Here is an 18,359-nt window from a genome sequence, read left to right as displayed (position 1 = left end):
GAAACTTTTTAAAACATGGTTTGCCTTTTTGTTGTTGTTGTTTATATGAAAAATGGCTATTCCCATTGACAATGGAATTCCAGATATTTGGAAAATCCAGATTTTCTACATTCTGAATCCAGATAGTATTGATATAACTGAATTAAAATGTTGGTGCTAGAAAGCATTCCTAGTCTTCAGGACACATTTTGCCAGGGGCTTCAAGATACTAGCTACTTTTGCCTCCTGCATACAAGGATGCTAGTTTTTACCTATGAAGTCTTGAATTGTTTGGAACTAATGTGTTTGGTCTTCGCTTTCTCCCTTATGTCTAAAAGGTTTCCTAGTTTGTCCATTAGCAACTTGAAAAGTATGCAGGTGGAGAGTGATTTCAGCTAAGCATACCTTTATTTAGTTCAGGACAAAGACAACTGACCGGCTCGCAGGCCAGTTTATATGCGTTCAGAAAACCCGCCACCAAGCACACCTAAACACACCCCCTACTCCCGATAGGCTATTTACAGTAACCGGGTGACCATTGGTCTCCCGGTTGGGAAGCTAGCCCTTTTGATTGGGCCGGCTAGGATCCTTCGGATCCTTTGTCTTACGACTGAAGCTACAGAGGAATTGTGCCTGGCCAGCCCGGGCAAGTCCGGGCATGTCAGGCTGAATACATTACACAACTATTTGACAATTCTGTCTTTGTGCTGATTTAGGATATGAAGCTTAAGCAGAGAGGCAGCCTTACAGTGGTTGCCTCACTATGGTACAAATTCTCTACCCCGGAGGCACATCATATGCTATGGATATTTTAAAAGTTTCATGTTGTAAACCTAGACTAATGTTCAGTGTGATATGTAAAACATGAAGAATGTAAGTCAAGTATCAGTATTAGCTAACTGTATATACATTAGTTCATTATGGAGGATTATAACTGGTAAACGCAACAAATAGTTTATTTATATAAAATTAATAGTATTCTGAATTCTTTGCTGTTTTTTTTTTAAAAAAATAGAGATTTAAAATGACATAAAGAAAATTAGGCAGTAGTTGACTATCTAAAACACAAACAGTATCATCCTGAGTAGAGTTACCACCCCTGTAAACTTGAGTTAATGGTTAGGGTTTGCCAGCTCTGAGCTGAGAAATACCAAGTAATATGAGGAAAGGTTGAAGGAGCTGGGTATGTCTAGCCTGGAGAGGAGACGACTGAGAGGTGATGTGATAACCATCTTCAAGTTCTTGAAGGGCTGTACATAGAGGATGGTGCGGAGTTCTTTTCTGTTGCCCCAGAAGGTCGGACCAGAACCAATGGGTTGAAATTAAATCAGAAGAGTTTTCGGCTAAACATTAGGAAGAACTTCCTGACAGAGCAGCTCCTCAGTGGAACAGGTTTCCTCGGGAGGTGATGGGCTCTCTCCTTCTTTGGAGGTTTTCAAACAGAGACTAGAGGGCCATCTGGCAGCAATGCTAATTATGTGAATTTAGGCAGATCATGAGAGTGAGGTCAGGAAGGGTTGCCTCAGTGCTTTGTTCTTGTGGCCCTTTCTCACATACCCAGGGAAATGCTGATTGACACTTTGGGGCAAGGAAGCAATTTTTCTCCAGGCCAGTTTGGCTGGAGATCCTGGAGATTTGTTGTCATCTTCTGGGTATGGAACAGTGGTCACTGTGGGTGTGGAGGGGGAGGTATTTGTAAATTTCCTGCATTGTGCAGGGGGTTGGACTAGATGACCCTGGAGGTACCTTCCAACTCTATGATTCTATGGAGATGTTGGGGATGGAGCCTGAGGAGGGTGGTGTTTGGGGAGGGGAGGGACTTCAGTGGTATAATGCCATCCAGGAGATGCAATGGAGAGAAATATGAGAAAACAGGCAATGCAGGCACACAAATTTGGAAACAACCCACCAGCCTTCTTTTCTTCTTCACATTTTTTCCTATTCTACCATTTCCCTTTCTTTCTTCCTTTTCTCTGCCATGTTTCTTCTTTCTTTCCCTGATTTGGTTTTAAAAAAAGGCTCTGTTATGTGTGTTCACAAATGGAGGGAGACCCTGCCTCGACTGCTTGTCTGGTAGGAACAAAAGCCCTGTCTTCAGTGATTCTGCTTCTGAAGAAAGGGTGTGATGTTAGTGGCCTTAAATGAAACAGAAAAGTTTAAATCACACAATATTAATGGAGTTTCCAATGAGTAGCTTATTTATGAATGCCAGATTGTGACAAAATGATATTCTGCACTGCTGCAGAACCACCAGCATGAAAAGACCCATTACACTCTTTGCTAGAATTGATCATTCTCATTTTCTATCTTTCCTTCTGTGTGGTGGAGGGAGAAATTCAGGCATGAAAAGGATTGTGTTTTAATCCCAAACCATAAATCTGTCAAAAATAATTAAACTATAATCCACACAAGTGCTAATTATAAGTGATGGTGCGTTATAATACAGATAGGTTAAGATGTACAAATATTCTCTTTTCGAAAGCCTACTTAATGTTTATGAAAGGAAAGAAAGGAAAGGAAAAATAGTTGAAAAAATACGACTGCTCTTTCAGTCAACAATTGAAATGATTTGATATTTCTAAATGCTTTGAGGCACTTATAGCTTTATGGTATTTACAGTGACATCCTATGCAAATTTACACCAGTCTAATCACATTGATAGTGTTGCCAAACTCCAGGTGGTGGCTGGAGTTATCCTGGGATTACAACCAGTGTTCCCTCTAAGATGAGTTAGTGTGAGCCAGCTCACAGTTTTTTAGCCTCCGGCTCACACATTTTTGTCTTAGCTCAGGAAGGGATGGCTCCAGAGCAAACTAGTTTATACAGTAGCCGAATGGCTCACTCACAACTTTAATGCCAGTAGCGCACAAAGTAGAATTTTTGCTCACAGGACTCCACAGCTTAGAGGGAGGCTTGATTACAACTGATCTCCAGGCAATTGAGATAAATTCACCTGGGGAAAATGCTGTTTCGGAAGGTAGACTCTGTGGCATTATACTTCCCTGTGAGTAAGCCTCATTGAATGGACTTTAGTAGGATTCTGAGTTACCCTGCTGATTGTGTGCATGTAGAGTCCTGTCAAGTCACAGCAACACCAGCGAAGGGCTTTCAACGCAAGTGAGAAGCAAAGGCAGTTGGCCATGGCCTTCCTCTGCAGAGACCTCCTTGGTGGTCTCCGTTCCAAGTACCAACCCTGCTTTGCTTCTGAGATCTGCCTTTCCCTTCCCACCCTGCTGATTATCTGTCAGTTATTCACCTTGGTAATTTTGCCATCCCATTACCATTACTTTTAAAATGATTAAATAGAATTATTTGTTTAGCCCCGTATTCGGTTATTTCACTGGCTACCAATTAGGTTCCGGATCCAATTCAAGATATTGATTCTTACTTTTAAAGCCCTTAAGGGTCTGGGACCCTCTTACCAATTATGATCTCTCCCGTTATGATCCCCTGTCATTAACCATCATGGGGCTTGCTGGTACTCCTGGGTCCCATGGTAGCATATAGGGTTGCTAGGTCTTACCTGGCTGCTGGTGGAGGGGCTCCAGTCTTGGTCCAGGAGTCTTCTGGCGCGTGCGCCATGATGACGTCACCCAGAGATGAGGTCGTTGCACCAGGCATGTCACGTGGGATGCTCTAGCATTTGGACAAAAAACTCTGTGGTCACCATAGAGTTTTTGCCAAAATGCTAGAGTGTCCCTCACACAACGTGCCTCTGGGTGACATCATTGTGCTGGGTACGTCAGGTGGGATGGGGCTCTTTGGGGGTGGGGCTCCCCTCCCTGGCCAACTGTGGATTGGAGCCCCCGAAAGTGGGATGGCAACCCTAGTAGCATAACTTTCTTCCACCAGGAGGAGGGCCTTCACAACTGTGGCACCCTCCCTCTGGAACACACAGTCAGAAGGCACCTAGGCTCAACAGGACCTGACAACATTTCAGAGACTCTGTAAGGAAGAAGTATTCTGATGTGCTTTTGGCTTATAATATCTCCCTATTGATAGATATTTTTAGGGTTGGGATTAAATTGGTTTTATGTATTTTGTATTATTTTATATGACTACACAGGATTTTATGGATATTTATTATGCTATAGAGCCAGTTTGGTATAGTGGTTAAGTGTGCGGACTCTGATTTGGGAGAACCGGGTTTGATTCCCCACTCCTCCACGTGCACCTGCTGATGTGACCTTGGGTGAGTCACAAGCTCTGGCACAGCTGTCCTTGAAAAAGAGCCATTTGTGTCAGAGCTCTCTCAGCCCCACCCACCTCACAGGGTGTCTGTTGTGGGGAGGGGAAGGGAAAGGAGTTTGTAAGCCGCTCTGAGACTCCAAGTGAAGGGCGGGATATAAATCCAACCTCCTCTTCCTCCTCCTCCTCTATTTTTTGTACCTATTTAAACTGATGTAATTGTACAATGTTGTAAACTGCTTTGAGCGTTTAATCAAAGAGAAGTAGTATAAAACGTTAAATAAATAAACAAACAAACTGACAATCAAGCATATTTTATTCATTTAGAAATTAGAAAAGTATGAAAAATCCTGGACCTGGTCTGGGAATTAAGGGACTCCGAGAAATGACTGGCAGTGTGGTAATTAAAGCCATGCAAAAATGGATGCACATGATAATTCCTTGACAGGGTCCTCAGTTTCTTACAGCCAATAAGAGCCCATTAGAGTCAATGGAGGTGAGATCTGGGATGTACCATGTTTATAACATGATTCCCCTGGTTCCATGTTTATGATATGACTACCATTACCCAGATGGTCAAAGTTGTACCATGTTTATAACATGATTCCCCTGGCTCCATGTTTATGATATGACTACTGTAGTGTATCAGGCCCCAACAGGGCTGGGCATGCCTGGACTTGTCCAGGCACAAACACCTCAAGCTTGATGCCAAAAGACAATGGGCCAGTAGGATCCTAGCCAGGCCCAATGAAAGGGCTAGGTCCCAGGCCAGGGGGCCAATAGGTCTCTTGGTCACTGTAAATAGCCTATCGGGAGTGGGGTGTGTTTGGTGGTGGGTTTCTCTGAGGGAATATAAGCAGGCCGGCGAGCCGGTTAACTTGTCTTTGTTCCTGACTAATAAAAGGTATGCTTAGCTGAAATCACTCTCCGTATGCATACTTTTCAACTACCATTACCCAGATGGTCAAAGCTAGCCTGATCTCATCATGTTTCAGAAGCTAAGCATGGTCAGCCCTGGTTAGTACTTGAATGAGAGACCACCCAAGAAATTTAGGTTTGCTACACAGAAGTAGGCAATGGCAAACCACCTTTGTTCCTCTCTTGCCTTGAAAACACTATGAGGTTGCTTGCTATAAGTTGACAGCACTTTCCACCACCAAGTAGCTTCAAAACATCTTTCTCTAGAAAAGTAACATTTTACTGCTCTCTTTTCAATTTGAAGAGCATGGTTGTTTTGAACACAAATTCCCTGCTCTGAAAACATCACTTGAACACTGCAAATGTGCGTACAAACCACTTCCACTGATGTTCAGAATGTCTGTCTTCACCTACAGCTTCACTCTGTTTAAGTAATTTAATACTTCTGCCCTATACAGTGCTCAAAATGCTTCACGTACTTTGTCAAATTAGCACTGCAACTGTGTAAGGTAGATCAGCATTATTACCAACGTATTATAGACTGGGGAAAACAGCACTGGCCGCTTTGGTTGACGATCTCCGTTTACATCTGGATAAAGGCAACCTGGCACTGTTGAGCCTTCTGGATCTATCAGCGGCCTTTGACACAGTTGGCCACTTGGTCCTGATCAATCAACCTTGCCTCTCTTGAGGTAAGGGACACTCCCCTTCACTGGTTCTCCTTTTTCCTCCAGGGATGCTCTCAGAGGGTTGCTATCAGGGAAGAAGGGTCTTCCCGATGAGACCTGAATTTCGAGGTCTCACAGGGTTCAATCCTCCGATGTTATTTAACATATATATGCACTCTCTTGTTGAGAGCATCAGGAGGTTTGGGGTTGGGTGCCATCAATATGCTGATGACACTCAGTTCTTCCTGGATAAGCAGCCAGCAGCAGGGCTCTCAGCACTTATCCCAGTGCCTGGATATGGTAGTCCACTGGTTAAGGGGGAGCTGGCAGAAGCTGAATCTATCCAAGATGGAGGTCATGTGGCTGGAAGGGACTGAGATGCCAGCTGGAGAGTCACTCCCAAGACTCGATGGTGTCCAGCTGACAGCTGTACACTCTGTAAAGAGCCTCAGGGCGTGGTTGCTGTGATGGATTGCACTTTGAAAGCTCAGTAGTGTTGTGTAAATATGCAAAGGACTGTGAAGGGTTAATTCCTCACAGAGCCAGAAAGCCTTGATTGACAGGCTGCTCCAAGGAATTTGATTGGCTAGCACCAGTTTATTTATTATATTTGGCTTACAGCCCGCCCTCCCCTGCAGTTGTGCAGACAGAGTCTTGAGAGCTGGATGCTGAGGAGAGGGGAGTTTGAATTCAGTCCTGACTGAGAAGAGTCTAGTACTGACAACTCTGAGTCTAGCCCTGACAGAGAAAGGTTTACTGTTGACAGGGTTTGTGTTTAGCCCTAACACAGATGGAATACTGGGAAAGCTGGTAGAAAAGTGGCTAGTTAGGTGAAGACTTCCATTCAGGCCAGAAAAGGGAATAGTGAGAGAAGAATTTCACTACCCAGTTAGAACAGGGAGATAGCACTGAAGAGTGGAGAGATCCCTGGTCTGGTGTTGTTTTTTTTTTTTGGGTTGTTGTTCAGTCACACAGTCGAGTCCGACTCTTCGCAACCCCATGGACCACGTCATGCCAGGCCCTCCTGTCTTCTGCTGTCCTCCGGAGTATGCTTAATTTCATGTTTGTTGCATCGATAACACTATCTAACTATCTCATCCTTTGCCGTCCCCGTCGTCTTTGACCTTCAGTCTTTCCCAGCATCAGGGTCTTCTCCAGTGAGTGCTCCCTTCTCATATGGTGGCCAAAGTATTTGAGCTTCAGCTTCAGTATCTGGCCTTCCAGGGAACAATCAGGGTTGATTTCTTTTAGGATTGACTGATTTGATCTCTTTCCAGTCCAAGGGACTCTCAAGAGTCTTCTCCAGCACCATAATTCAAACACATCTATTCTTCGGCACTCAGCTTTCCTTATGGTCCAACTCTCGCAGCCATACATTACTACTGGGAATACCATTGCTTTGACCATACAGACTTTTGTTGGCAGGGTGATGTCTCTACTTTTTATTATGCTGTCTATGTTTGTCATAGTTTTCCTCCCAAGAAGCAGGCAACTTTTAATTTCATGGCTGTTTAGAAACTGCCTTTTAAATCTGAGGAGTCAGTTAAGACTCAAGAAGAGTACTGGTGTGTTTAGTGAAAGAGTTTGGGTAATGAATAGAGTATCTCTGCCTTCTAGAAACCAAAAGAGACAGTTAAGCTCAAGAAAGTATACTGGGGTGTTTGGGAAACACTGAAACAAAAGCTTCCCATTTTAAAGATTCTATGTCACTGCAAAAAGCTTAAGAAACTCTCAATTGCTTGAAACATATGAACTGTAGTCTGTGCCTGTACTGATTTACCTCAGAGTTCTTCATTGATTTACCTCAGAAATTTTAACCCTGATTTCACCTGTCTTTTCCCTCTCTATGTTGAATAAAATATTTTGCTATTTTTGAACTTTAAAGGGCCTCTTGAGTGCCATTTCAGTAGTTTAAGTTAAAGAGAGAGACCTTGTCCCTTTCTTTCAAGTTCCTGGGCTGAGCCAGCAGCAAAATTTCATACTGTGTGATAAGTCGCTCGGTTAACAAAGAAGTCAGAGAGTGATTCAGCAAGACCAATAAGGTTGTTCACATAAGGACCAATCACGGATGTTCCCGCTCAGGGAGCTTGCTTGAAAGTGATTGGTTAGGTGCTTCCTGGGCTAGTAACACGATTGGATGGATTTGGATCCTAGCCCAGGACGAAGCTTTACATTACACTTCAATTAGATGTTTCACAACATATCATGCATTCAAGGCAGCTTTGAATACACTACAGTGTGATAGCCTTAGTTCTTCAGAAAAGAAGAACATAGATAAAAAGGGCTGTTCAGTCAGAAAGTGAGAGTAAAATGGAGAAAAAATATTCTGCCTCTGAGGGAGGGAAGTGTTCTATGTCAGCGTTGTTGCATTCTGTGCTATCATTGGATAAACAAGTGTTCATGGTAGCACGGTCGGCGTTTTTAAACCAAACCAGGCCTGCCAGCTGGCTCCTTATTTGTTTGGGTCAGACCCTGCCACATTCATCCATGCAATGGGCCCCTCCAAACTGGACTACTGGAATTCACTCTACGTAGGGCTACCCTTGAAAACACTTTGAAGACTGCAGGTGGTCCAGAATGCAGCCGCCAGGTTGCTGACTGGAACATTATGTTCAGCATGTATTACTCCAAGTTTGTGGCAGCTGCACTGGCTACCAATTAGTCTTCGGATCCAATTCAAGGTGTTGGTGCTAAATTTTAAAGCCCCTAATGGTCTGAGACCTTTATACCTGTGGGACCACCACTCCCATTACAACCTCTTGAGCTCCCTTCAGTCATCTTCTAGTGGCCCAGGATGGCTCAGTTACATGTCACCAAGAAAGGACCTTCTCAGTTGTGGTCCCTACCTTGTGGAATGCACTCTCAGATAACACCCATCCCCTGCCAGACTTGCTTAATTTCTGCAGGGCATGCAAGGCTGAATTGTTTAGGTTGGCCTTTGGAGAGTAACCTTTAACGTTTGGGGTTTTTTTTTAGTGGTATGGTGATAGCCACGTATTTTAATAGTTTAACGTTAATGTTTTATATTTGTTATTTGCTTTTATGTTGTTTACTTTATTAGTTTTAGTGTTTAATGTTTTAATAGTTTAATGCTCACTCTTTGAGTGAGCAGCGAGTAAAAAAAATCCAATAAAAATAAATAAACTAGGGTGAGAGAATAGTGTCGCCTAGTGAGTTCATGGCAGAGGTGACCCAGGGGAGATGTCAGTTATAGACTTCCTGAGCCAAACCTCTTAATCACCATGCTACATTAATCAAGACCATTTTCTATTGTGGTTTGTTAATGCAACTATCTCGCCATTAGCTATCAGTCTAACTTGAAGTTCATCCTAAACAGAGTGGCCTCCTTCTAAATCCATCCCAAGTCAGTGGGCTTAAAATGGTGTAACTCTGTTTAGGATTTCACTGTTGGTGTGTTTCTTGGTAAGAGTGGCACATTTTAGATATGCCACACAGGTCTTGAATCTTTTACTTAGAACAAGGCAGAATCTACTTTGGAATAGTTCCTTGATCTAAACCAGGAGTCCCATATCTGGTGCCCCCAGGTGCCATGGTGCACTTTTCTGCAGCCTGTCAAGTGTTTTTAGAAAGTGGGCGGGGTCAGTTGGGGCCAGTTTGGTGTAGTAGTTAAGTGCGTGGACTCTAATCTGGGAGAACCAGGTTTGATTCCTCACTCCTCCATTTGCACCTGCTGATGTGACCTTGGGTCAGTCACAAGCTCTGGCACAGCTGTCATTGAAAAAGGGCAGTTTGTGTCAGAATTCTCTCAGCCCCACCCACCTCACAGGGTGTCTGTTGTGGGGAGGGGAAGGGAAAGGAGTTTGTAAGCCACTCTGAGACTCCAAATGAAGGGCGGGGTATAAATCCAATCTCCTCCTCTTCTTCTTCTTCTTCCTCCTCCTCCTCTTCTTCTTCTACCCAGCAGGGCTTCTGATTGGCCACTGGATATTTGATTGGCTGTACATTTTTAAAGACATGTTGCTTTAGCAGCAGCTGCCACCACAGCACAAGGATCTTCACTGTGTGACCACAGATAAGCCACGACAACCATTTTGTGGATAGCTCTGTTTCCCATGACAGTTGTTTTGTGGCAATTCCAAAGGTCCCTGTGAGCTCAAAAACATTGAGAACACCCTGGTCTAAAGTGATGTTAACTTTTAAAGTGAAATGTGGTGGCATTGGATCCATTTATCGTAACCTAAACTTACCATAATTATATGTTAAGTAGAGTTGATGTCTGATTTTTAGACAAAAGTAGGTTCACAAGTAAGGAAGAAGAAGAAGAGAAGAGATTGGATTTATACCCTGCCCTTCACTCGGAGTTTCAGAGCAGCTTACAATCTCCTTCCCCTTCCCCTTCCCCTCCCCACAACCGACACCCTGTGAGGTAGTCGGGGCTGAGAGAGCTCTGAGAGAACTGCCCTTGAGAGAACAGCTCTAACAGGACTATGACTTGCCCAAGGTCATCCAGCAGCTGCAAATGGAGGAGTGGGAAATGAAGCCCAGTTCTCCCAGATTAGAGTCTGCAGACTTAACCACTACACCAAACTGGCTCTCACTGACCCTCTTCATGCTGGCCAGTTATCTCCCCATAACTTTTCTTCCAGACAGACTAACTCTTGGTAGCAGAGGTCACCTAAACTAAAACTCTAAGATGCAGATAGAAGGAGTAGGGAAGGATTAGCATCTTCCAATTGCCTGGCCCATTTTCTCCAAAAATGCAGCTCCCCCATAAACACTTTATATGGTTTGGACAGCCCCAGGTTTAGGCAAATAGGTCTATCACCATTGTATGTAGTTTGAACTTTCACAAGTTAGTAGGGTCTGATACCCTGTTGCACTCTGCTGGGTATGAGACTGTTCGTTGGCATCTTGCTTTTCATGGTTTTGAACAAAATGTCCAACTGTGTTTTCTTTTTCTTTTGCTAATTTGCATGACCGCAGCAAGCACACGGATTACCAGCTTCTTTGGTATTACCAACAATGTTTTCTGATATAACTGGGCCCTGAAGAAATCCGAGGAAGTAAAAAGCACATTTATCATTATAAATAAATACACTTTGAGTCTATAAATTTTCTATATGCACATCCAGTTAACAGACTGTTCCCACTAAATGCTGAATCCAAGGGCAAATTTTCCATTGCTGTTCTGTTGGCAAAGGTTCTTTCGCATTAATTATAATTGGGGTTTTTTTTAAAAAAAGAAGTATTTTAATGTGACCTTCATTTGGCATTTTTCTTAACTTTTCTCCTCCTGTTTTTATTTAATTCTTCCACTTCTGTTGTTCAATTAGTGTTTGACCCCTTTAGTGGAGATGTAAATTAAATGACATTTCAATGCCATCCCATATTTAAAATACTGTGTTAGTTGTTGATCGTAAAGGGTGATCTTCATTCTTAAGCTAATTTATTCATTTAACAATTTCCCTCCAGAAGTTCCAGCAGAAGGCTCAGAAACAAACTAAGCAGAAGAAATCCAAGTCGGCTGAATTTCTGATGGGTGAGCCTTGCTTGATGAGTTATTGCTCATAATTTGTGTAAGGATTAATTAACTAATTACAGACAAATGGCTGTGGGCAAAATTTTGCTCTTGCTTGTCAGGGTGCAATTTGTAATTATTTTAATCATTTATTCCCCCCTTTTAAAATAAAGAGTTAATTTTAACCTAATTCTGTTTTGGTGCCGTTCATTGCTGATAACATTCGAGTCTTTCAGCAAAGGAATTATTAGAAGGAATTTTCTGCTTGTCACTGTCTCCGTGCTCCTCTGACCTTGTTGCCTCCCCTCCCCCCCCCAAATAGGCAAGGAAGAGAGAGCTGCAACAGAAGGCATTGCAAATCCAGCTTTTAACATCAGCAGCACAGATCTTTCAGCATCTCAGACTTCAGAGGAGGAAATTATTAGACATGACAAGCTGGATCGCACCCGTGCAGCTCACCAACAAAAACTTGGGCTGCAAGCCCAAGCTGAACCAAGAGGTGAGATTTCACTCTTGATCATCATCACGTGGAGTGACAGTGCCTATGTTCTTGATCTAACCTGTGCATTCCATGGTAGGCTCGAGACATTCCATTCTCGTGTGCTCCAGCAGCCCTTCCTGGAAACACTGGGCTGCTTCAACTGGAAGGGCAAAAACGATTGCTGAAAATATCTGGCTGATTATTTGAACATTTTTCCTTTCCCTTTTTAATCTTTACAGTTTATTCACAACTGCTTGGGAAATGCATGCTGCTCATTCTGAGGAGAAAGGTATCCTCTTACCTTAATATCTATGATGTGCTGCAGTTCAGGTGGCTCACTGGATACTGAGAGTGCTTTTCATGAGGCATCAATCAAATAAAGAATTCCCTGAAAGCCCTCATCCAAATGCCTTTGCAAACCAGCATTTACTACGTCCACATTTTCTGTATTTTAAAAACCTATTTATGTACTGCCGTGACCTGGATAGCCCAGGCTAGACCAATCTCATTAGATCTCGGAAGCTAAGCAGGGTTGGCCTTGGCTGGTATTTGGATGGGAGACCTCCAAGGAATATCAGGGTAGTGACACAGAGGCAGGCAATGGCAAACCAACTCTGAATGTCTCTTGCCTTGAAAACCCTACAGGGTTGCCATAAGTCATCTGTGACTCAACAGCACTTTCCATCACCTTTATATATTAAAACATACTGGCCTCCATGAATTGCAATAATAGATTACCAAATTGCAGTTATGGATGTGGCTTCCTTTTTATTAACAAAATCCTTGATTTTCATTGTTTAGGTTTATTTAATGTAAACATTTATATAGCACTTCCTCTGCACATTCACATGTCTTAACATATATCATTAATTCTCCACAGTGGATTTGGGTTCAGAGACAGTATCTTGTGTAACACCACCCAATGAGTTTATGCTAAAATGAAATTTAAACCAGAGACTTGCTAGGTCATGCTCTTTGCCAGTGCCCTACTACAATGCTTTGTGCAGGGAAGACTTACCAGGACTCAGCATGTAGGGACTTTGCTCTATAATGAAGTATTGATCTATTTGTGTCCTTTGGTGTGGAGGAATTCAAATACTGCTGGGTAATCTGGTAACAGCAACAGAATGAATGTGGGGGGTCAGATTGAGAAGGGCATGTCTCCCCCCCCAGTGATTTCCATCACAGATGAACCTTTTAATTGCTGATGCATCTGTCATAGGATGACCCTGCAAATTATTTGTGTTGCTTATTATTTCTCAAAAAGAGGCTGCTGACATCCAAGGTACCATGAAAAGTCCTGGTGTGGGATAGTAATGTTTGGAAAGAAGGGAGTGGATAGATAAACTGATAAATGTTACAGCTGTTTGGCCCTATCTTCTGCCCTATAAACCCATCTTAAAAGCAGATGCAGAGAAAGGCATTCAGACTATAAAAATGAGAAGAAAAGACCCTGAGACGTTCTTCACTAGCTGAACAGGACACATTGCAGTGCATACCGGTAGGTTTCGATCAAGCTTTGCATAATTTGCAAGAAAGCAGAATCACAATTCTTTGCCAAGAGAAGCAGAATCTGTAATACAAATTCTGTGCCAAGAAAAGCTGTGCCCTGTATACATTGCTCAACTGGATGACTCATATGTGGTGACTCTGACACAGCTCACACCGCCTGGGTATCATGTCCTTCACCAACCTTGAACAGGAGGATGGGGGAGGCTGGCATTTCCATGATTATTTCCCCATCATTAGGTACCTGGTGCAGACAGGGATTGGCTCTGATTGTATATACCTTGTATTGGGCACCAGGGATAGATTAGGGATCCCACTGGTGTAACGTCCGCCTAGGTTACCTGCAGAATCTCTGGCTATGGTCGTAGAATCATAGAGTTGGAAGGTACCTCCACCTGGGTCATCTAGTCCAACCCCTTGCACAATGCAGGAAATTCACAAATACCTCTCCCCCACATCCTGACTGCTGTTCCATGCTCAGAAGATGACAAAAAACCTCCAGGATCTCCAGCCAAACTGGCCTGGAGAAAAATTGCTTCCTGACCCCAAAGTGACAATCAGCATTTCCCTGGGCATGTAAGAAAGGGCCACAAGAACTAAGCACTGAGGCAACCCTTCCTGCCCTCCTTCTCATGATCTGCCTAAGTTCACAGGTGATGGAGCTGGTGTTGGACTTGGTGCTGAGAAGCCTGAGGATGATTGTCCTTGGGGATTTCAACATACATGCCAAGGTGGCCTTGTCAGGTCAGGGACAGGCCTTCATTGCTGCCATAACAACCATGGGTCTGTTTCAGATTGTAATGGGCCCAACACATTTAGGGCCCGGTCACACAGGCAGGATATAATTGCCCCAGCACAGTTTGATGCGCGATTACGCGATCAGACACGCCGGCAGCACACCACGGGTCCTTCCCTCGGCGCCGGCAGGTAAACGAGGGACCGGAGGGGAATGCCGCGCGCTGGCGCGATCACACCACGGGCGTCTGGAGGCAGCCCGTGGCAAACGTTTACTAGTACCTTGGAGGTACTAGTTTTTTAAGGTGCATTGTTGGCGGTAAGCCACAGGTGTGCTCCACTTCCCAGATGTTGGGGTGTGATCGCGCCCGGATAATCCGTCCACCATCCGTGCCTCCCCCGCGGCAACTTTGCCATGTGACCGGGGCCTTAAAAGAATATACTCTAGACCTTATTTTCTGCTCTGAGTAGCTTGCTGGTGATCTGATTAGAGGGCTGGAGGTTTGGCCCTCATCATGGTCAGATCACTATCTTCTGAAGACGCAGTTGCTGTCTCCTCCCTACAGGGGAGGTGGACTGATTCAGACGATCTGCCCTCAGAGGTTAATGGATCCTGCTAATTTCCAGGCAGCTCTGGAGGATTTTGAGAGCCTCTCCAATAATTCTGTGGAGGCCCTTGTAGCTGTGTCTAAAGGACAGGCTGACTGCGGCTGTAAACAGAGTTGCTCCTTGGTGTCATCTTCCACAATCTGTGAGGCCCCCAGCTCCTTGGGTATAGGGTTGCCAGGTCTGGGTTGGAAAATACCTGGAGACTTTGGGGGTGGATCCGGGAGAGAACGGTCTTTGGGGAGAGAGGGGCCTCAGCATGGTACAGTGCCATGGAGTCCACCCTTCAAAGCAGCCATTTTCTCCTGGGGAGCTGATCTCTGTCAGCTGGAGATCAGTTGTAAAAGTGGGAGATCCCCAGGCCCCACCTGGAGGCTGGCAACCCTACTTGGGTAATAACCAAAAAAAGCACTGTATAAATAACGAAATCAGAGGCACTATGCTGAAGTGCAAAGGAGCAAAGAATATTTATATAACACAAATGTGTACAAACAGATACAATATAGTGTATACATATGACATACAACAACACAGAGTGTACAAAAGAAGCCGGCACACAGGACATAGGACGAAGACTCCGGATTCCAATCTTCGTTTCATTGATGCTTCTTCAGTTGTACCATACAGCTTCATCTAGTGCTCAATATATAGAAGCCTTCATGTTATTATGCAGGGGTAAATATCCACAATTCACATCAAACTAGTTTAAGCAGAGCAATATTCTTACACTGTCAGTAAGGCCAAACATCATGAGGTCCTCTCATCAGAGGGGGTCTTCCGCTGTGAAAATTCATTTGGACAAGCATTAGGCAAGTTGCCCCTTCCAAATGAATGCTTTCTATCAATACTTAGAGATGTTTTCCCAGAGTTTACAGCTACTCGCAGTTATACGTTCATTACGGAATGCACAGCAATCACTTGGTGCTGTATCATTTCAGTCTCAGCTTTGGTCACAATATCTGATGGCAAGCTACACAGAGACAGGGTCTGAAATCCATTTTGTTAAAAGATGGAGGTTGTAACTGGGCCAACCCAGGGCCAAAATGTACCAGATTAAACACCACCAATAATTTACTGTTATGGCAATTTTCCATTGGTTTTTCCCACATTTGTATCCTGGGATGGGTAGCCCAGAGCGCTCTGGATACTCTGTTTAGATCAAAGAATAGAATTGGTAACTTTCTCAGAATACATGTTTACAGTGCAGTCCTAAGAATACCTTCCTGGAAATAAGCCCTGTTTTATAGATCTCAGTAGGCTTCTGAGCAGACCTTTTTAGGATTGCTTTCTTACAGTGCCATCCCATTCATAGTTATACCTTTCTAAGATCATTGCCTTTAATGGACTTAGAAGGGTGGAACTATGTTCAGACTTGCACTGTTAGTCTATGTTATTTCTACAACTGGTATATACAACAGATCAGGCAGTTGGCCCCATATCTCACTCCCTGGGATCTGGCTACAGTGGCCCATGCAATGGTCACTTCCAGTTTAGATTACTGTAATACTGTGAGCGAGACAATGTCTAGGTATTTTAAAAATGTATTGCTCTTTTCTTTGTTGCTGTTTTGTGTAATCCTTAAAAAAAACCTTTACCCATTTGGGCAAGTTAATATCTATATCTATATCTATATCTATATCTCTATCTATCTATCTATCTATCTATCTATCTATCTATCTATCTATCTATCTATCTATCATCTATCTATCTATCTATCTATCTATCTATCGATCGATCGATAGATAGATATAGATAGATAGATATAGATATAGATATATAGATATAGATATTATTGTAATACTCTCTATGTGCCCTTGACTCTGCTCTGGAAACTGCAGCTGGTGCAGAATGCAGCAGCACGGGTACTGATGTTGCTACCTGTGCAGGCCCACATCTGCTCAGTGCTGTGCGAACTACACTAAATGCCTGTTGAGTACCGGATCTGCTTCAAGGTGTTGGTGCTTACCTTTAAAGCCATATATGGCCAGGGGCCCGCATATATGCGAGACCGCCTCTCCCTCTATGAGCCCTGAAGGGCTTTACGATCTGCCAGTCAACATCTTCTGGTGGTCCCTGGCCTCAGGGACATCCATCTTGCCTCGATTAGGGCCAGGGCCTTTTCAGCCTTGGCCTCTACTTGGTGGAATGAGCTCCCGGAAGAGATCAGGGCCCTGCGGTGCCTTTTACAGTTCTGCAGCGCCTGCAAGACGGAGCTCTTCCACCAGGCTTCCACCAGGCTTTTAACTAGGGTGATGAATGTCCCTCCCTCTTTACTGGGCCTCCCTTCAGTGGGTCAGAACTGCATACCAGAGATGGCATCTGTGAGGTTTTAGTTTCAATGACAATGCCACTGGATGAAGGTTATTGTGGTATTTCACTAGTGTTTTAATTGTCTTAATTTTGTATATTGCATTTTTATCAAATTTGATGTAACCTGCCCTCAGCCTGCCATGTGGAAGGGTGGGATATAAGTTGAATAAAATAAATAAATAAAGCTGCAGCTCAATTGGCATTGGAAGCCAGGCCTAGTACACTTGCTAGGTCATCACTACATTGGTTTTTTGATTAATTCCTCGGTTCTGCATCATAATTTCACAAAGGGCAGTGGGAGTTTTAGGAGTGTTTGTATTACATTGGTAACTTGTGCCAAGGAAATTTCCATTTCCATTAATATCGGATTGGATGTCTGCTCACTACTTCCTATGGGGGGAAATTGAGGTTTTTTCCAGATTGATTTTTTGTTGTTGTTGTTACCAAATGGCATCAAAATTTCAGGAACCCTAGTCCTCCCTCCCTTTTAAAGAGCCCTCGTTTCAACTACATTGGACAGAGGGGTATGATTTTATGCCCCCCTAAAGAGGGTGCCCCAGCCATTGTTCTCTCCATTGTTTCCTATGGGGGGAAATGGTGGGTTTCTGGAGCCACAAAATAAAGAGTAACCCCCCCACACACACACAACAAATGGACAACACTTAAAATAAAAACAGTATACTAATAACAACAAATCCTCTTCCACTCCCCCCCACAAACACACACACTGAGAACACCCCCTTCATAGCAAAGCTCTACAGGGAAAACTAAGAAGCCAGGTACTACTTATAATCAAAACTAATCAAACCTGTCTTTAGTCCAGCAGAGGTTCCAGCATAGGAGTCCAAGGTCCAGCCATGGTCTGCACACCTTGTATAATCCAAGCAAGGCAGGAGTCTCCAAAGCAATCCAAGGCTTTGTCCCAGCCAGCAGCTCACAAGGAGACGTGGGAGGGAAATAGCTACGAAAGGTATCCTGATTGGCTAATGGCCGCTCCTCTAATCCCACCCCAGGATCACATTGGCTGGGAGACCTGCCTCTCCCTCCTCCACTTCACAGACTGCGAGAGTGAATAAGCCTCCAGACCTGTTTCCAAATTCTTACGGTAGTTAAGTATCAGAAAGCTTTTTGCTGTGTTGGATATTGCTGACCCAATCCAAACAATGGAGAAACTGGGCTTTTTATCAGGTTGGTAATATTTGCACACTCTTACCCAAGCATTCCCTCTTGTGGTTCCCACTTTGTGGAATGGCCTACCTGATGTAGTTAGGAAGGCTCTCACACTTTTATCATTCTGCAAAATGTGTAAAACAAAATTGTTTAGTGGTACATTTTTTATACAGGAAATAGGGTTGTAGTCAATGGAATTGGTCAGACCGTGCTTTCACGGAAGGAACAAGACTGTGATTTATTGCACTCTTTATTGCATGTATTTTTTGTATGGCATATTTTATTTTTTTGTAATCCAAAATGCCATCTTTATATT

At 43.7% G+C, this 18,359-nt stretch overlaps 1 protein-coding gene across 1 annotated transcript in view; it reads left to right on the top strand.

Annotated features, from left to right (window-relative positions):
* LOC107114610 (orofacial cleft 1 candidate gene 1 protein homolog) overlaps window positions 1-18,359 on the top strand; it is a 52,186-nt gene that overhangs the window by 9,419 nt on the left and 24,408 nt on the right. The window contains exons 3-4 of the mRNA XM_015416147.1: window positions 11,187-11,253; window positions 11,555-11,731. Coding sequence (XP_015271633.1) covers window positions 11,187-11,253; window positions 11,555-11,731 — 244 coding nt within the window. The remainder of the gene's footprint in view (window positions 1-11,186; window positions 11,254-11,554; window positions 11,732-18,359) is intronic.

Source organism: Gekko japonicus, unplaced genomic scaffold (genome assembly GCF_001447785.1).
Source record: "Gekko japonicus isolate JY-2015 unplaced genomic scaffold, Gekko_japonicus_V1.1 scaffold423, whole genome shotgun sequence".
In the NCBI taxonomy this organism is placed as follows: Eukaryota; Metazoa; Chordata; class Lepidosauria; order Squamata; family Gekkonidae; genus Gekko; species Gekko japonicus.
The sequence above is the reverse complement of the archived record's forward strand: the minus strand, read 5'-3'. Positions and strand labels throughout refer to the sequence as shown.